Source organism: Mauremys reevesii, linkage group 9, assembly GCF_016161935.1.
Source record: "Mauremys reevesii isolate NIE-2019 linkage group 9, ASM1616193v1, whole genome shotgun sequence".
NCBI lineage: Eukaryota > Metazoa > Chordata > Testudines > Geoemydidae > Mauremys > Mauremys reevesii.
Window position 1 is genome coordinate 84,387,094 of NC_052631.1, and position 20,250 is coordinate 84,407,343.

General features: G+C 44.6%; 1 protein-coding gene and 1 long non-coding RNA gene across 4 annotated transcripts; one reads left to right on the plus strand and one right to left on the minus strand.

Annotated features, from left to right (window-relative positions):
• Positions 1-2,639: 2,639 nt before the first annotated feature.
• FGF16 (fibroblast growth factor 16) lies at positions 2,640-19,211 on the plus strand. 3 transcript variants are annotated; one of them, XM_039489918.1, is made up of 4 exons: positions 2,640-3,158; positions 10,917-11,020; positions 18,411-18,652; positions 18,992-19,211. In XM_039489918.1, exons 1-4 carry the CDS (start codon positions 2,885-2,887, stop codon positions 19,053-19,055), a joined length of 684 nt encoding a protein of 227 aa, XP_039345852.1. In that variant the 5' UTR covers positions 2,640-2,884; the 3' UTR covers positions 19,056-19,211. The 3 variants fall into 3 exon arrangements, 1 of the variants encoding a protein (XP_039345852.1); XR_005585085.1 differs by lacking the exons at positions 2,640-3,158; positions 10,917-11,020; positions 18,992-19,211 and adding exons at positions 11,169-11,368; positions 15,417-15,499 and having other exon boundaries at positions 18,411-18,518; XR_005585084.1 differs by lacking the exons at positions 2,640-3,158; positions 10,917-11,020; positions 18,992-19,211 and adding an exon at positions 11,169-11,368 and having other exon boundaries at positions 18,411-18,547.
• LOC120372645 lies at positions 10,116-11,182 on the minus strand. Its single transcript, XR_005585089.1, has 4 exons — positions 11,065-11,182; positions 10,870-11,008; positions 10,644-10,769; positions 10,116-10,244 (listed from the first exon to the last, which is right to left on the minus strand). It is a non-coding gene; the product is annotated as an uncharacterized LOC120372645 (long non-coding RNA).
• Positions 19,212-20,250: the final 1,039 nt, after the last annotated feature.

A 20,250-nucleotide genomic window follows, 5' to 3' on the forward strand; every position in this document is an offset into this window, starting at 1 on the left:
CAGAGTTAAGAGAGGAATGTCAGCGTGGGCTGGGGATTTCCCTGCTTTTGTTTTACATTAAGCATGTAGGTTTGTGTTTTTTATTAAACCCTGGATTTTACTGTAATGTAATTGAACCTTAGTACCCGTCAGTTTCCTGAATGCTCCTCTAGTCCTCCTTTGGATTTGGTTTAAGGATATTGGACCTGATCCAAAGCACCTTGAAGTCTGTGGAAAGAGCTGCCTATTACCTTCAGTGGGATATGGATCAGGCCCATTACGAAATAGTGTTTCTCTCTCTCTGCCTCTCCTTTTTCTAATACATCTAGGCCCTGACCCTTTAAACACTTACTTCCAGACATAAGAGGAAATCCTGGCCCCAGTTAAATCAATGGCAAAACTCCTATTAACTTCAGTGGGGGCCAAGATTTCACCCACAGTGTACTACATTGTGAGTATCCTGTTGACTGTTAGCATTACACTTGGAGTTTGCACTATTAGACCTTAATGATTATTTAACTTGATAGGGTCTGTTTTAACTTGGACTTTTGCCATTTTCACCCTGTACAGCTTATTCGTCAGTCATCCACCAAGAGATTTTTTGCCCACCAAGAGATAATTTCTCCAATGTAAGAACAGACAGTGAAAGGCAATTGTTAAATTTCTGTAGATTTTATTCCAGGAAGAAATTTAAAAAAAAAAATCCTTTTCTGCTTCAAATATCACTGTTAACATCAGCCCAAATTCCAGTCATCCACTCACAGCCATCTCTTGGACACATTAGCCCTCATTTAAAACCTATTTCTACCTCCGCTCCAGACACAAACCTGGGCTGTTATTTCACTTTTATTGTTAGTGATTTATTATATTTCACATAAGAAAAGACGGGTCCAGGGAGGCGTAGAGCAGCAGAGTGCCAATCAGGACTTCTGGCTTCTGTTCCTTTTGCTTTTTGTCCTTCTGCAAGTCACTGCACCACTTTGTGCCTTGGTTTACCCCTCTGTACAATGGGGATAATACCCCCGTCCCCTCACAGCAAGGTTCTAGTCATGTCTGTTAAGGGGTGTGATGGGCTTGGAGGGGAAGGACAAAGTGTTATTGGAAGGGAATCATTTTCCTCGGAAAAGCTGACATTGAATAGTGGGGGTAGGTTGGTTGTTGGGGGAGGGGGAGTGTTGGCTGTTTTAGGGACACTAATCTCCCAGCATTTTCAACTCCCTGTAGCTATTATTGTTTTTAATCCCCTTTGCTGTGTCTCCATTGCAGGCTGGCTGCCTCCCTGGCCCTAAGCGCTGCCCTGCTGCTCTCCAGTGGGCGGCGGTACAGAGCAGATCGCCTTGTCCCTCCCCAGACTGCCCCTCCCCACTCCAAGCTGGCTGGGGGAGGGGAAGGGCCGGCTTACACCGCTCCCTCCCCCCCACAGGCCAAGTGGAAGGACAGGAGCGCTGCTACCAAGCAATACAGCGAGCAACAGCGCCTTCTAGCGGTCAAGAGCACAGGCACTCCTTTCCTTGGGGAGTCCTCTGCTGTCTGCCTGTGCAGCCCAGAAAGTGAGGCTGGTAGGGCTAAAGCCTGAGGACGGAGAAGGAAAAAGAGCTCTGAAAAAATGTCCATTTTATTGCATCAAGGCAGGGTTCAAGCTCCCCTCCTGTGCAGGTTTTTTTTTCCACGCATTTTCTGGTCCCCATGTCTCTCTGTGCCTGACTCTGTCTGTCTGCAGCTCACCCAGCAGCTGCTGTTCCAGATACAGTGTCACAGGGCAAGAGAGAGCAAGGAAACACCTGTTTCCAACATGAAAAAGGTGGGGAGAAAGCCCACAACAGGCTTGGAAACTCCTTCCATATATTCTTCTCTCGAGTGGCTTGTAAAATCAAGTCATAAAATCTGCAGTATCATTTTTCAAAAAGATCTCTCCGTTTTTACATATTTAGCTGAAAAACGCTTCTAAAGCCTTCTCCGTACATGTTATCCCCCTCCCCCACTACCACTATGTCTATTGTGCAGGACAAAAAATTACAGATGGGTCTAATGTTGCAAAAAAACGTGTCTGAAATGCATTCCCCTTCCAAACCCCAATCTCAGCCTCACAAAATAAAACCTTCGCCTGAAATACAGATTTCTGAATAGGTAAGGGGTTTGAATGCGATTCATTTAGGGTTGGTGTGAAAAATAGGAGCTGGGGGGGTGGGAAAGTTGGTTTTGTTTCTTTGCGAAAGTAGCACGCTTGGTGTAATTAAACAGACGCACTGAAGTGAAGGCAGGGGACACACAAACTGCTACACACGCACAAAGTATTGTGGATAGCCAGCAGCACTGTGCAGTCTGTGTATCAGTAGGGTTGCATACACAGGGCTCCATGATTTCATCAGCAGTTTTACAAGAACCTGCCAAAAGCTGTTATGCCTCACTGCAATGTGTAGCCTTTTCCTGCCATTTTTTCATAATAAAAGAGGGAGTGAAGCTTTTTTTTCCCTCTTCTCTCTCTCTTTAAAAAAAAAAGCCAAATGGATCAGAGAAGAAGAAAAAGAAAAAAAAAGCAATAGCCAAAGGGGATGCCAGTGAGGTGTGGCTTGCATTTAAATATCCAATATGTCAATGTAAGGGGAGTGTGTATGTATATAAAGTGCAGTTTGCATCTGATAGCTGGACATATCCAGCTATGAAAGGCAAGAGGAGATCAATGCAAAGGAAAAACAATACTTTTATTCAAAGCAAGGTCAGGCGTTCAAATCAGATACTGTGAGAGGGGAGAGAAGTTACTTGAAGGCAGCCAAGCTCAGCTGATCAGTTATATATAATATATACACACACACACACACACATTTTTAAAAAGAGACCAGCAATTTTTTTTATTGTTTGTACAGACATTCACTATTCTTACACTCACACACACACTGCTATTGCGATGGCTGAGGTAGGGGGCTTTCTTGGATCTCTGGATTTGGATTTGCATGGATTTTCCTCCTCTCTTGGGAATGTTGCTTTAGCTGATTCTCCTGGTTTTTTGAATGAGAGATTGGGACAGATTGAAGGAAGGCTCCAGAGGGGATCTCCCACTGACTTTGCCCACCTTAAAGGTATCCTCAGGCGGAGGCAGCTCTACTGCAGGACGGGCTTCCATCTGGAAATCTTCCCTAATGGCACGGTGCATGGCACCAGGCAGGATCACAGCAGATTCGGTAAGAAAGGGGCTTATATTCTTTATCACTGATTTTTCCTTATACGTGTGGGAGCTGGGGGGTGGGGGGGAGGGAATGCAAGGGCGGGGTGTTCCAGTCTCGCTTTTCCACTGATTGCTTAGGGTCTGGTCTGAGTTTCCTGCAGTCCCAGACAAAGCAGGTTGAGGATCCTGAGTTCACTTCCATTTGCCTCCACATTCTTTTTGCATGTGCCAAGTATGCTTTTTGCACTTCTTCCCCCTGCGTCTGAGCAGAAGACAAGCTCCACATTCTTTGCATTGCTACAGGCGTATCAGGGAATCTTCTCTGCCTGCCTGGTCCGACTGGGGTTCACGGATTCAAACGCCAAATCAAGACTCCCCCACGGGGAAGCGGAGGGAAGCAGGGGGAGAGATGCAGTGAGGATTCTGGGGCGAGGGCTGTCCCGCCTCAACACAGCCAGGGCAACGGGTGCAAAAGCTTTTTGGGGGCAGGTTAATCCCTTGGGGTTTCGGTGCCTGGCTCCGGGTCCTCTCCTGGCGGTGAGACAGGGTCAGAGTCACTGAGGGCACCTTATCTTGCGGGAAAGTTCGCTAGAATCGTGCGGAAGGATAGAAAAGTATCCACGAGTCACCTTTTTAACACTGTTTACAGCCTTAAAACCCCGAACTTGGTTAGCGTCCAAACCACGTGTTTGCCTCTGCTTATTCCTGTTGCTTTTCGACCTTTTTTAAATTCCTCATTGAACCCGATGCAATGCATCCTTGTGATCTCTTCCCCCCGAAAGTGAGGGGTTAACCCCCTTTTGTCCTCCCCTCCAAGTGGGAGAGTGGTCTCCACATCTTCCCCCATCCAAGAAACAGGTGTCTTTTCTCTGCTGAATACTCGCGATGGCTCTGAGGCTGCCTGTTTTCTTTATGAACTTGTTCAAAGAGCCCAGCCGCCTGTCTCACATACAAAACTAATTACACTATTAATATAAATCATCCCTGGAATGGATATAATTGGAATTCTAAACAAATGTGCTCACTGCCCAGAAATGTGGGCATTTTTATTTTCAATTTCCTATTCTACCAGTGCTAAGTCATTCTGCAGGTGCACAAAACATGATCTTTTTTTTTAAGCAATTTGCTAGTTACTTCAGCTCTTTTCGAACCTCTGGAAGCTCAGGGTAGCTAGAAAGGCAAAAGAAAGAAGACAGCAGGTTGGGGAAACAAACAAAAACAAACTTTTTTTTTGCCTTTGCAGATTTTGTGGATTAAAGTCTTTTTTTCCCTTACTTGCGTAGTCATTAAGAATGTCCCCAAAGCAGAATCAGATCAGCAGGGCCAGAAAGATTTTTTTTCTTGAGAAAATATTTGGTGACCTTAACCTTCAGAAGAAGGAAAAGAGAAATGAGGATAGACAGAACATTGCTGATTTACCTAGCATCCAGGGCAAAGCTGGAAATGCATCTCAAGCCACAGGCACAGAAGTACAGTAAGTCTGAACAGAGTTAAGAAAAACTCCTGCTACTTTGGCAAATAGTGCAGGTGTCTGTAAACTATCAACAAGTCCCAGGTTGGTGATCTCAACTGTACAGTCAACAGGTTGTAAGAAACATTCTTGTGACTTTTTGTGGCGTACAATAATTTAACTCCTCCCTGAAAGGATTTCTGTTCTGTCTTCTAAGGTTTGTTACTCATTAATTTTATCTGAGAAATAATAGCTTATGAATATTTGTGTTGTTACAGTTTGAAGGCAAGGATTTTGAATTGATTGGAATCAAACAAAAAACCCCAAACCCTTGACTGTGTACTGTACCTTGCATAAACACCAGGTGCAGGTAACATGTCCTTGCCTAAATCAACAAAAAAGTCATAACCCACAGGTCAGAGTAAGGTAGTAATAGGCTCATGGGGCAAGTGCTCTTTAATTACCTCCCGAAAGACACATATCTTTTCCCTTTCATCTCACAGCATGTGATGGGTTCTCATACTAAGGGGAACAGAAAGAAAGTCCTTTGTATCTATTGTATATTTTTAATCTACTTCTGCCACTTTATTACTACTTTTCTGCTCACTTTTTACACATCTTTAGACAAATAAACTATCAGCATCTAATGACAGAACCTCACCCAGTTCTACTTTTTGAAGCTTAAGATAAAATAAATTTGTCTCTAAACAAAGTCTGGAAACTGCACATATTAAAACAAGCAAATACATTTAATTAGTTTTGCAAGGTTAAGATTAAGAATTAATCATAGTGTGTGTTCAATAAATTGAAACATTCACATTCCATAAGTGTTTTAACAGTCGGCATCCAGCTACGTAAACTAGACCAGACGTCAGATATAAAATATTACAGATTTCTCCTTCGGGGTTTTCCCAAAGGCAGTGTAAAATAAATAGTTATTTGTTGTAATTGCAGGGCAAGACCCCAGAGGATTACACTGGAATCCTCATGTTCAGATAAAGTTGGACTGAGCTTAGCTGCAACAGAGACGCAAAGTAATAATGTATTGGCACACTGTATTCACCATCTGCATTCAGTAGCCATGAATATTTAAATTCCAGTGTAACTAGTCTGGTTTGCATTAGAATTTCATGTACCAATGCATTCCTGAATTTTGCATGCAGCAGTCAGAAGAGAATGACTTATTACAGAAATAGGCAAACTACACAATTCTGGGGAAGTGGAAAAGCATGGTGAAGGACCTAGACTACAGCCAAAGATGGGGTTTACTTTAGGGTACTAAGTTTAATGTGGCCAGATTTAGAAACTCCTGAGATTTGGGTGCTAGCTTGACAGGACCCATAGACTGGGAAGGTGCACCCTGACCTCCTAAGCAGATAATTAGATCCACTCCAAGGATAACAGTCTGGGCCACCACAGCGATGGCATCTATCCAACTGCAGCTGGGATAAGGGGTGGAACTGGACTTGTTATCTATCTCGTAATGTTGGATGGGGTTCAGGAAAAAGCGTACCGTGTCTGCACCATCCTCTGCTGATCCATCCCCAAAGTACAGAGCCTAAATCTGGACGAGACTTAAAAGTTTTCTTTAAAGTAAGACAACAAAGCAAAATGCTGTCAGAGTAATATGACGGGGAGCGCCTACTCTCTGGGGACGAAGGGAGGGAGTCCCAGTGTGGGATTCAAGAGATATGTCCATAGGAAATAAAGAAGGTAACAGGGTCATATTTATGGAGAATACTGTAGCCTAAAGATTGAAGCACATTCCTCTTTGAATAGGATTAGCTCAGAATCCTGGAGAAACACTCTCCAGGATTTGTAGAGAAAAGCTAGGTCTCATGTTGGAGAAGTTCCCAGATGTCAGCACAAAACTAGTAGTCCTGCCTAAAGAATCATAGATGAAACTGGAAGAATCTGAAACCATATCTCAGTTATTACTGGTCTGTCAGGACCTTTTCCTATGCCAAAGAAATGGATGATTAGAAGAAATCTGGAAGGGATTTTGAATTAACGGCAGCTCCCCAGGGAGAAACACTCCTTATGTGAATGCTAGACTCACTGGGGAACTCCTTGCAACCAGGAACCAATTCACATCTGGCTTATGCCAGTTTTACACCAGTGTTACTCCACTGACTTCAGCAAAGTTACCGGTAATCTATAAGTATATCTATACGTGTAGCTTTAACGTGGCTTGTGTGGTCGTGGTGCTCTCCCAGCACTCTAAAAAAAAAAAACCACCTCCGCGAGGGGCGTAGCTCCCAGCACTGGAGCACTGTCTATACTGGCGCTTTACAGCGCTGAAACTTGCTGCGCTCAGGGGGTGTGTTTTTTCACATCCCTGAGTGAGAAAGTTGCAGCGCTGTAAATTGCCAGTGTAGACAAGCCCTGAGAAGAGAATCAGGCTGTCGAAGTTTAGACTGGAAAGTAATAAGGACAGCAAACAGAACGCCCCCAAGCACAGATCTAAAAAGTCTGTATTTAAGTTTGTGTTTTGGAGGGAAGCTAGTGAAATCTGTAGAGGAAGCTCCTCTGAAGACTTTGACATTCATACTTTAGTGCACCTGTTACCAAACAGTTGTTGAGGTTTTTAGCTGAAGCTTTAGGTTTGTAGAGATCATTACAACATCTGATATTTCTACACCCAGGCACATGGATATAGCTGTGCAAAAAGGGACAGGTGCAGCCAGCTGAACAGTTCCTTAAACATTCATTTAGTAATGTAACAGTGAGTGGGATCTGGCCATTACAAAGGAGGGTAGACAATTATTCATCCCTTCAGTGTTTACTTCATCCAGCAATAGTTCTAGTCAAATCTCTCTGACATTATGTAGAGGGACTCAAAGAGCAAGCAGAATGAATAATCAAGCCACAAAAGAAGAGACAAGTGTTGGAAAAGAAAATCACGTACTTCCATAAACACACCCCACTACAGTTAGAAAGTAAATTCTTGATCTAACCCCAGTGGCCACTCCCTGTGCTGGTGGAGATCAGAGGCATAAAGCTGCAATTTTGTCTAGCAATTGGAGTGAGTTAAGGACAAGATGGATGTCCGCCCACATTTTTTTCAGCCTTCACTCTCTCTCCTGACTTTTGCGGGTTTAAGTTACACTCTTAATGTTATTTCAACATAGTTGTCCTTGGTTCGCTTCTCTAAGTGCCACTCGAATGATCAGAAAAGAAGAATATTACAAGTGACATTGTCAGAAGAGATTGTCATGGGTATACCGGAAGAGAGTTAAGTGCCTGCAAAAATAGAGGTAGACATCTCCCCCAGAGTAGCATAATTTTTGTTTACCCATCCATTTGGAAAGGAGAAGGAGAGTTTAGTGCTTAAGATGCTAGTCCAGGACTTGGGAAATTATGGTTCAACTCCCAGCTGTGTCATAGTCTTCCTGTTGTACCTTGGACAAGTCACTTGGGCTTTCTGTGCTCACTTCCACATCTGTAAAGTGAGGGTGTTATGAGGCATTCACCATGGTGTTCTGAGGCTCTTAGAATGGTATAAGTACTTTAGATAGATTCATTGTTCTCAAACATTTTCAGGCATTTCTCACTCAAATAAAAATTAATCAATCTGGGTGAGAAAGAGGCTCCTAGTTTCTAAGATAGTGCTACACCTCTATCCTGATATAACGCAACCCGATATAACACAAATTCGGATATAACACGGTAAATCTGCAGGGAGTTGCAGGCCCTTTAAAGCACCGCCCAAGCTCCGCTGCTTTACCACGTCATATCTGAATTCGTGTGGAGCCCCAGGCCCTTTAAATCCCCACCCGAGCCCGTCTGCTGGGGCTCCAGCAGGGATTTAAAAGGATTTAAAGGGCCAGAGGCTCTGGCTTCTACCGGAGCTCCGGTGGTGATTTAAAGGGCCCAGGGCTCCCCACAGCGACTGGAGCACCGGACCCTTTAAATCACTGCTGGGGAAGCTGGACCATACCCGATATAACACGGTCTCACCTATAAGGCAATGAGATTTTTTGGCTCCTGAGAACCACGTTATATCAGGGTAGAGGTCTATATTCCTGTTCCCTTATGTGAGACTCTTATTCAGATTTTGCTCAGTCAATTTACACACACACCCTTTTATTTATTAATCCCCTTGGCACATTGCCTCATGTCTCATCCCAAATGTTGCTGATTGTGAAACTGCGAGGAGATAAATGTACTCAACACAAATGCAATAAACCCCCAAAGTATTGTAAATTGGTGAACTGAATTTGTTGCTTCAGCAACAAAAAAATAGAATAAATAAAAATAGTCTCATTCAGCACGGTCTCTACCTCTAGGAAAGAGATTCTTACGGATTAAAGGTCAGTATGTACAATAAGACAACAAAATGGTGTAGCATAATAGTTAAGAGCTGTGTAGCCTTTTACATCTGACATCTCAAAGCACTTTGCAAAGGAACAGATGTTAAGTAACTTGCCACACATTACAGAATTAGCAAGTTGCAGAGGAAGAAATAGAAACTAGGCCTCTTAACTCCCAGTTCACTGGACCGTGCCACCTCCCAGAAAACATATCAGTAGTGAGCAGAAAACCTCCGCAGTCTAAAGCACAAGCCAGTCTGTGTCCACTGGACCTTCTAAAAAGCCCCCTTTCTCTCCTTGCTGAGTACTGACGGCCTGTTCTTAAAGAGTCCCCTGTATTGCCCCAGACTGTCTGACTGGGACTTTTGTCTAAGGTAGGAGTTAACTCCCTGCTTGCTAGAAAACAAGTAATTGCTGGATCCTGCCACATATCCCTTTGTAGAAAGCAGAGTATGTAAGGAAACAATTTGTATTCTTCCATTTTTTTGCAGTAGAGTCACAACAGGGTGACTCACTTCACTGGCAGAAGCGAGTCTGGGGTCATAGGAAGGATAGGTTTTCCCAAACCGAATATGGCTTCAGATTTAACCCTCTAGAAAACATGTGCGCCAATCCATTAAGAACATTTAGGTCAAGATTTAAAAAATCAGAAGTCTACATTTTGGATCTGAAGTCGATATTTCAGCTCTTAAATAAGTGACCTTTTTCCAAAAGTGCTCAGTACCCAGCAGCTCTCACTGACTTTAGTGGAAGTTTGATCTGGTCCACGGTATGTTAGTCAGGAGGGTGGAGAGATTGAACTGGGACTACATTCACAGCTGGCACATGTAAAAGAAGGGCTACCAGTCTTATAGCTGCTGGTGGAGTAATTCTAACACCACACAAGTGTCAAGGCGCAAGCTGGGAAGAAAAACAAAAAACAGCTAATCTGTGGGAGCAAAATGTAAGTTGAACTAGGAAGTCTCCCTCATTGCCATTTGTTTAGCTGCCAGCAGGACACAGGTGCACTGCACAGCTGAGTGAGAAGGCTACCTACCCTATGACTGAGGGAGTGCAGGGAAAGTGGGACATCTGTCCTTGTTGTATGAGCGATACACCTGACATACTGGCAGGCGCATTTCCAAAGAGTCAAAAGCGGGTGTGGGTGAAAGGGAGGGTTTCAAGCCATGTGACTCCCAGTAAAGTCAGCAGGTGGCAGAGGGTGAACTCACCCAGGTGGTGCATTGAGAATTCCAGGGCACACGCACAAGAGGAGCCGTGTGAGGTAACATGAGCGGGGTGGGGGAGGGGTGCTCACCCCGAGCTGGACGTTCTAGGAGCTGTGGTAATAGATTCAGAGCTGTATGAAAGGTTAGAAAGAGGGAGATGTTCTGTCAGTGGAAATCTCTCTCCCATCAGTTTAAACAGAAGCTTGGACTGGGGGAGCGAACACACACTTCTCTGCCATGCCATAGCTCTCAGTGAATTCGCTGAGATGCCTGTGCGCACATACGCAGACAGAGACAAGTACATAACCAACCTCTGAACTGAGAGAGGGGGAAATTGTCCATAGCCTTGCCATGCCGTCACTGCAAACCTCCAAAGGGTTTTCCGATGAGCCAGTCCCCCCAGGCTGTCCACAGACAGAAAGCATGATGGGGACCATCACCACCTCACTTTCAGTGGGTAATAAACATCGTTACTATAGAGCCTTCCAGAATGTTAAGGACATTTACCAGACCAGGCACAAAATACTCACCTGTCCCATCCTGCAGTGACTGGTAAGGAAACTAATGACACTTTACTCATAAAGGATTACTCTTCCTGAAGGCTATAGCAATGCTTTCCAGGTGAGGATTTCAGAGTGCAAGTCACTGGGTTACATCTGTGTGAGCAAAAGGAGAGTCAGGACCCATAGAAGGCCCTGTAAACAAAGAGCTCTTCCAACAGGCTGGGGAAGGCTGATTTATCTTTGTCACTTGTACCTGGTGTCAGTTCTGTTCTCTGAATGATCTGTATTCCTCCTCTTTAGGGATTTTGGAGTTCATTAGCCTGGCGGTGGGGCTGGTTAGTATCCGTGGGGTGGATTCAGGACTCTACCTCGGAATGAATGAGAGAGGCGAGCTGTATGGGTCGGTAAGTTTGAGGTTTTATAATCATTTTAATACTATAATACTTACACAGTGCCTTCTGAGAGCTGGGCTAGCCTGTGTACTGCCCATATAATGTGTGAGAGTCCAACAGGGTGACCACATAAGCTGCCAGCCTTCCCTAAGCACGTGGTCATCTGCAAGCCTGTTACAACCAATCCAATGACTCTGCACTGCACCTGTGGATGTCACATAGCTCCACCCATATCAATTATTCCATTGTTGCCATAGTTGTGACCGAAGTTGAAGTAGAAAGAAGCAGAGAGAGAGACCGACCAAAGCTCTAACAAAACCTGACGAATATTTGGGATAAAGAAAACAGACAAGAACATGAGTATAAAGCTTTTATCATTAGCCTTCGTTTAGGAGCTTTGTGTAGCTCACTTGTGGTTCTGCCATTCAGGGATATTGTGGTGATCATAAACTAAAGGCAAGGAGATAAATTATAGCGCACCATCAGGGTGTGTGTTTGTGTTCTGTCATCTGAACAGCATGTCACTTTTCTTCTCTGAATGATCTGGGTTCACAGGAATATATATATATACACACGTCTGCAGATGCATACATTTATATTATAGCTTTTCAATAATGAAAGCTGTACTTAAAGCTATGGTGGGACTTTCATTATAACTCCTGTGTTCTCATAACCTTCTAAAAAATGCCCCTTTGGCACTGAAATTTTCCATTTTTGGTATCATCCCATTGGAAAGTCACTTCAGCCTGTTTAAAATTGATGAAGAAGAGAGACTTGTTTTGCTTACCAATAACTCCAAAATAGCTGGAAAATCCCTCCAAACAATGCCTGTAAATGGTTCTTATGGAGGACTCAGGCCTTGGTAGCACTGATTTGGGACAGGGAAGGATAGAAAGTTCTGTGATTGAAAAATCCTTTGGCACAGACATCCGCTAAGACTTTTAGTGGAAGTTAATGAAGCTCCACTCCCTTTGTGACATCCCCATAGTATAGTGTCTCTGCCTGATGAAATAGGCCCTGGGCTGCTGCAGAATAGAGACTGTGAATGTCTTACTAAAATACATCCAGCACAATCCATCAAAATTTGACCGAGTCTACATGAGAAAACTGCACCAATTTTAATTTAAATTGGGTTTTAAACTGATTAGTTAAACTAGTGCAAACCTCTTTGTGGATGCTCCAGATGATAACCTGACTCCGATTGAAGTCAATGGCAAAATTGCTATTGACTTCAATATGGCCAGGGTTTCAGCCTTTAATTTCAGTTTAGGAGTGTGTTCTTTCAGTTCAGGGATTGGTTTGAGCTAATCAACTTAAACTAAAGCAAAATAAATCCCTTCAGGCCTTTTCTACACACACAAATTTGCACTGGTTTAGTTAAACCAATGCAATCCCATGTGTGGACACACTTATTTTTATTTAAAAGGAGCTTATTTCAGTGTAGTTTAAATCCATTCCTAATCAGTTTTAGCCCAAATTGAAGTAAAGGTGGTTCAAACTGAAACAGGACAACCCAGCTTTTTACACTGATTGAACCACATCACTTTAAAATCCCACCGTACATTAAACTGGTGTATTCTGGATGTACAAACCTTCATAGAAAACCAGCCGAATAAACAATAGCAGCAAAATTCTGAACTCACCCTCTTCCTCCTCCTGCCCCTACACACTACCACTGGCACAAAGCCCATTTCTCTTCATGAGGTGTGAATTTCAAAGCCTAAGAGGGATAATTTAAATGCTTCTCTGCATAGGCCATTTCCCCCTTTTCCCCTCACGTCCTTTAAAATACCCCTCCAAATAAAAAAAACCCCAAAATGTAAATGCAGAGACCTACGTGTATGCAATGTTAAGGTTGCACATTTAAACAGAAAAAAGGCAGTTAAGGGTTTGTAGTAAAATGAATTCACCTATATTGCAGATATTTAACTGACTGATAAGCTATTCACTGCATGTCTAAATATATACGGCATGTGCAATGTAGACGGTACAGGGTTTATGACATGGTGATGCTCAAACCTGAGCCTTGTTTCTCAAAATCAAAACCTGCCACATCATCATGATGATGAACTATTTAAATCATCCTAGTGAGCCAAAGCCTCCATTAGGATTGGGCCCCATTGTGCTAGTCAGCAGAACCGCACACACACACACGCTGCCCTGAAGACTTAACCGAATCTGAAATAAAATGCACCAAATGAGTATAACAAATAAAAGGAGGAAAGATGAGAGCAACAATGATCAGATCACACATTTATGTAGGTTAGTGATGAGCATGACTCAGTGGTTCCAAATTACTGGAAGTTTGGGTTGTTGGTTTTTTTTCTTTTATAACCTATAAATTAATAATTATCCGCTGCCTCCAAGCGTCCTACAACCTACCCCACATTAGATGACTAATTTTTGGTAAGAATCTTGGTGGAAGTGAGGATAGTATATCAATGTACTTCATGGCATTACACATGCATAGAGTAGGGCAAGAGGGAGAAAGCTGCTTCTCTCGACTGATGTGCCGCATGTTCACAGATTAGGAAGACAGCCCAGAAGGATGGAATGTGCAGTTACACTTGTTGTGAAAGGTATACACAGAGCCCTCAGGGGGTAATGTCTAGGGAAACATTATGAGATCCTGTTGTGAGTCTATTGGCCTATAAATACTGAGAAAAATGTTGGTTGGAAAATTTAAGCCACACAACAGCAGGGACCCTAAATCTGCATTCTTGTCACTCTTGTTTTCCATATGGTTTCATTTATTTTTAATTTAATTTAAACAACAATTATACCAGATAACAAAAAATGAGATTGTACTTCAGGAAGTAAGGCTTGCATCTGAAGAGAGTTCAGCTACTACAACTCCTACTGAAGTCAGTAGGAGTTGGGTGTTCACCATCTCTTGGGGTCAGAAAGGGGGTGGGCAAACTTTTTGGCCCAAGGGCCATATCGGGGTTCCAAAACTGTATGGAGGGCTTGATAGGGAATGCTGTGCCTCCCCAAACAGCCTGGCCCCTGCCCCTATCTGACCTCTCCCACTTCCTGCCCCCTGACTGCTCCCCTTAGAACCCCTGACCCATCCAACCCCCCTGCTCCTTGTCCCCTGACTGCCCCCTCCCAGGACCTCCTCCCCTAACCGCCCCCCTGGGACCTCACGCCATCCAACTGCCCCGTCCCCTGACTTCCCCGACCCCTATCCACACCCCCGCCCCTGACAGGCCCTCCAGGACACCTGGCCTATCGAACCCCCCCTGCTCCCTGTCTCCTGACCGCGCCCTGCACCTCTGCCCCATCCAACCCCTCTGCTCCCTGTCCCCTGATCGCACCCTGCACCTCTGCCCCATCCAACCCCTCTGCTCCCTGTCCCCTGATCGCACCCTGCACCTCTGCCCCATTCAACCTCCCTGCTCCCTGTCCCCTGACCGCACCCTGCACCTCTGCCCCATCCAACCCCTCTGCTCCCTGTCCCCTGATCGCACCCTGCACCTCTGCCCCATTCAACCTCCCTGCTCCCTGTCCCCTGACCGCACCCTGCACCTCTGTCCCATCCAACCCCCCTGCTCCCTGTCCCCTGACCACCCCCCAGAATCTCTGCCTCATCCAGTTGTCCCCTGCTCCCTGACTTCCTCCTGGGATCCCCTGCCCCTTATCCAACCCTCCCCTCCCCGCTCCTCACCCCCTTACCATGCCACTCAGAGCACCAGGACTGGCAGCCGCACCACCTGGCCGGAGTCAGCCACACCGCCGCACAGTCTAAAGCACCAGGGAAGGCCGACGGCTCTCACAGCTGCGCTGCCCGGCAAGAGCTTGCAGCCCCACCACCCAGAGCGCTGGCGGCACGGCGAGCTGAGGCTGCGAGGGAGGGGGACAGCAAGGAAGGGGCTGGGAGCTCAGGGGTCAGGCAGGACAGTCCCACCAGCCAGATGTGACCCACCTCTGGGTCAGAACCTTAAGTGGTACTATTGAAATATAAGAAATTAACTTGCGTTCTGCTTGTTTTGCTTTGAAGCTTTAAAGCAACAGAGAGTCCCACAATCAGGCCAAACTACAGAATCCATTAATGTCATGCCACAGACATGTCAATATAATAGCATATAATCTTACTTGGTAACAGAGTTAATTTCAGTACAAAATCATTGGACTTTTCCTTTCTGCCACCACAGACCTGTGCATTAGAAAATGTTCTTCATACTGGCCAGGTGGCTTTAACAGCAGAATCATCAAGCCCAAATGTTAAAAAACATGAGAATTAAAAACAAATAAGTAATAAATAAAATAATTTTTGTATTCATTTTATTTGCCCTCAGGGTACAACTCAGGTCACATTTGCAAGCTTTTCTCTGCAATCGTGACGGACTAGAAATTTTCTTTAAAAAAAAAAAAAAAGGTGAAAACTGAAATTCTCTTGTAATCACAGGATTCCAAGAGTTAAGGCTTTAAGAAAAACACCAAATATTGGAAGAGGTGTCAACACTTTGACCAGGATTCCCTTATTAAAAGGTATAACAGTATTCTACAGTAAAGGCCCATTAAATGGCCTCTTGTACTGGTGTTAGGGCCATATTTTGGGAGGCTGCTGTAGAATAGTCTAGTGTTTCTGTAAAGGTTCAGTAAGGAAGTCATTTTTCTCTGTGCCAATCTTGCATACATTTGTGTGTGAATTTAACAGCCCCAAAGATCAAACCAGCCATCTACTCCCTCAGTGCTTTCAGTTTTTCTCCATTTAATAAAATCTGTATGTTGCTAAATGTAGAGGGTTGACTGCTAATCTTTTCTGTGACAGATCTAACTTGCCCTTTTGCAGTTAGAAACATGCTACTCTCCATGCCACGCCGTCATCTTGGTGCATATCACTTGCACGTTGTTTAATGTCAACGCCAGCAGCCAAAAGCCAAGATGCAGTTATGGCAGACAGGGCTCAATGGGAGAGAGGGAGGCCCCAGATGTCCCTTATGACCTAGTGACTCTGTATCACCTGAGAATTCCCCTATGCTGAGATGATCCTCTGATGGCTGATTACACTGGCTCCAGGGCCAGACTACACCAGCCTCCCAGTACATGGGTGGTGAGTTATATGGGCCCGTGGTGCCCATGCTCCACCAATATTCAGGAACATGGGACCGGCTCCACCAATATTTGGGCTTATATTTTCAGAGCCATCCCATCCATAGGATGGACCAGGGCACTCTACCCAGGCCATGAACTTTGGGGGGGCCCTGTGCTTCAGGGGGATGTGGGGTACCTGGTGCCAGCAGCAGTGAGCGTTCCTGCTTCTTCCCACCCCTGCTCCGCCTCCGCCCCCACTCCACCCCTGTTCCACCCCCACCCTACCTTTCCCCACCCCTGCTCTGACCCCCTCCTCATCCCATTCCACCACCCCGCCTCTTTCTGGCTTACGCCTCCTCCCACAATGATGCCAGGATCCAGCAGGGCGGAGCAGAGCGGGGCGGGCTGGGGCCGGGTCGCTCACTGCTGCCAGCGCCAGGCCCTCCGCTAACCCTCCAGACTGCCCTGGACCCTGCGTCGCCCTGAAGCATGCCCCCCGCCCTCAAAGCACAGGGCCTGGGGAAGTTACCCTGATCCGTCCTAGGGATGGGACAGCTCTGCTTGGACCCATTCTGGGCACCACCAAAAATTATACAAACCTAGCGCCCATGTCCCAGTAGGCGTTGTGGGGGCAAACAACTTGAATAGTTTTGAGAGAGAGCTGGACAAATGTCTGATGGGGTTGCTTGTGATGGTGGGGACAGAGGCTCAGCAATCCCATGGCTCACTTTCAGTTTGCCTCTTATGTTCCTAAAGCTCATGCTTCGGGGTTTTAGTAGACCACCAGCAGGGGTCAGGAAAGGATTCCCCCAATGTATTCTGGGAAGTTGGCTTTTTTTTTTCTTTTTAAATCTCCTTCCTCTAAAGCATCAGGATGGCCACAGCTGGAGATGGGGCATTGGAAGGGAGGACCAGGGCTCCGAGGTGACACCGAGTATTCGTGCTCTCAGGTGCTTAGCTGGCTATTTCTTGCTCACATGCTGAGTGTCTTAACTCCAGGGTAGTCAAATAGGCAGACCGCAGGCCAAATCTAGACTGCCACATGCTTTTGAACAGACCCCAAAATCTTTTTATTTACTTATTTTTTCTATTATTATTTTCTCTGGAGTCTGGACCTTGACTATACCTTGATCAAGAAATTTGGACCTTGACCAAAAATAATTGACTACCCCAACAATTAACTGATCAGCATATGTGGGGTTGGGAGGAATTTCCCCCCAGGTCAGATTGGCAGTGACCTTTGGCAGGGAGAGGGGGTTGCTTTCTGCACCCAGTGGCTACAAGTGACTTGCCAGGATTATCTGGGTAAATCTCACTTAATCATTTCCCTGGTACCTTTGTCCCTGTTATTCCCTGCCTGGGGCACAGAACAGACTAGTCTCCTGCAGGCTGTAATACTTTGGTCGCAGTTCGGTTGCTGGGTTTAATGTGCAGGGGCTGGTAGTGGACTGTGATATACAGGAGGTTCAGACTGGTGATGCCTATGACTGAGACTGGCTGGCAGCGTTGGCACACAGTAGCCAAACTATGCTGCAGGATCTGGGCCCCGGTTCCCATTACAAACCATTATTGGTTGGTGTCCTGCCTTAGGACAATACTATGCCGCTGAGCACAAAGACCGTTTTCCATTATGTTTATGGCCTCAGACCACAGTTCTCTGGCTTTTCCAGATATTATAGCTGAGTAGTCCTTTCATTATTCTATTTTATATGGTTGTGTGCTCGGAGAGTTCAAAGTGCACGTCAGGGTTATTTAAACCGTTGAAATTAACTGCACCCTTTTCCACTTTTAATCGCTGGTCAGCTAAAAGTATTTGTACGTGATATAGATGACAAGTCTTGTGCTTAAGGTGATAGGCAAACTCTGATCTCCTTGTAGCAGCCCTTAATGCTGTGCATCATGCAGCATACAAAGCACAGTGATGCCCTCTTAGGCCAGAGCCTTTCCCTGCATTAATTAAAGATGTAGCCAAGCTGCAACATTCATATACAGATCTCAAACACTCCTTATTCCAGGGGCGTTCAGGTTTTGAGTTTTGGTTCAGCCTATTTTTAAAACAGCAAAATTCAGCTCCAGCTCTGAGTTTGGATTTTGCTGCCTTCCCTCTCAAAGTTCAAGGGTATTTGAATTTGGGCTTTTATAATTTTGGGCTCATCTCTAGAATTAATGAATGGGAAATGAAGCATGTTGCAAGGGTGCACATTACAGTCAACAGAGGCTAGCCTCAGGGGAGCCAGAATTAGGAAGCCAAGAAAGTTCAGGAAACTGAGGTGCAAGATAAGGAAGAAATGGAATCTAACACGAATTACAAGTATAAAGTTCACCCGTGTGTCTTTTCTCTCCTTCTCATCACCCTCCAACACAGAAGAAACTTACGAGGGAGTGCGTTTTCCGAGAGCAGTTTGAAGAAAACTGGTACAACACCTATGCCTCGACCCTCTACAAACATTCCGACTCTGAGAGACAGTATTATGTGGCTTTGAACAAGGATGGCTCACCTCGTGAAGGATACAGGACTAAGAGACACCAGAAGTTCACTCATTTTTTACCCCGACCTGTGGACCCTGCTAAAATACCTGCAATATACAGAGATCTTTTCCACTATAGGTGATATTTCCTGCAGCTGTCCAATCAATGTACATACTTGGGTTCCCAAGCTTTTTCCTGGAGCATTATATTAATAGTCATTCCATCATTCCTATAAACTTAGATAACATAGAAAAGCACTTACCTTGAATTCAACACTGCCGTTCCTCATTGTTTAAAGTGTATATCAAAGCTGGGTTATTTGTGGGGGTGGGGGATAGGGGATGGGGAGGGAGCCCTCCATATAATCTTTCATTTTCATTCACTGTCTTTACCTGGTGGTTATGAAAGAGGTGGAATAGTCACATGCAATGATGATTCAAAACAAAAAACAAACAAACCACAACAACTTGATTACAGGAAAGAAAAAGACCACAGAACTGATACAGATGCTGCTGGTAAGCTTGGAATGGTTATGTTTTAAGAAGATGCCCTTCAAATGGTACCCTGCTGAAGTGGCCCTGGAATTTGCGACATGGATTATTATGAACTGGTCCGGATGTGTGTTTTTTTTCCTGCTGTTGAGGGTGGGAGTGAGGGTGGGAAACATTATTAAGATGTAAGCATGGATACTGTGCATAAGGACAAAACTATTTATAAAATGTATATGGTATTTATTTTATATATTTATTTATTTCAAAATAATTTTATTTTTAAATGAGAGATGTTATGACCAGATTTTCAACAGGAAGAATAAGGTCCTACTGAAACAGGAAAAAAAGAGTTTTAAGAGCTTATTGGCAATAAAATTGTCTTTATATTGTGGATTTCTCACTAACTTTGTTTTGTTCGCTTACCATGAGAACGAACAGTACAGTGTTTTGGGTTGAGGTGGAGGCAAACAAACTAATGCTGAGAACCTTGTAACGGGCAGCCCAAATCGGTAAAGCCCAGCATTAATGAAAGATAGCACTCAAAGGCAGCACCTGATCAGGTCAAGATAAAGTTTTGTCGGGGCAAAACTCCCAATGAATTCAGTGGAGCCAGGATTTCACTCAGACATTTCTCAGTTGCAGTAATATAGGCAAAATAAAACAATACACTGGGCAAGATTTAGCTCCAGAAAGACATCCTGCAATGGCACAAGGATGAGGATCTCTCGTGCATAACGATGAGAAGGCAATACAATGTTCAACACATCTTTACCACTTTTCGTATATTACCACTCAGTGCTTTGCATCTTCAAAGTACTTTACAAATGTTAACTAACCAATGCTGCAGGATAGCAAAGAGCTTGAAGGAATTCAAAGTAGCTTGAACAAACATGCAATATTTACTCATGTAGTGTTAATGAGACTCTGGTACACACGACAGAATTAAGGACTGATTAAAGATCCATTCTAAAAACTAAACAGAACATTGAGGAACCTTCCGACTAACCAACTAGCCTAGCAATAATGCTGCAAAAAATAGTCAAACATGAGCATAAGCAGAGACACTGCAGAGAGAGAACGCATAGCAAAAACTAAAATATTAATTCTAGAGTATTTAGAAACATTTACCTTATCACAGTAATGACAATTTCAGCAACAGGCATTGCTGGAAGAATAACCAGTGTCTGGCATTAACTTCTCAAGAAATGGGCAGCTCCTTCCCAGTTAACCTTCACTGCTACTGCT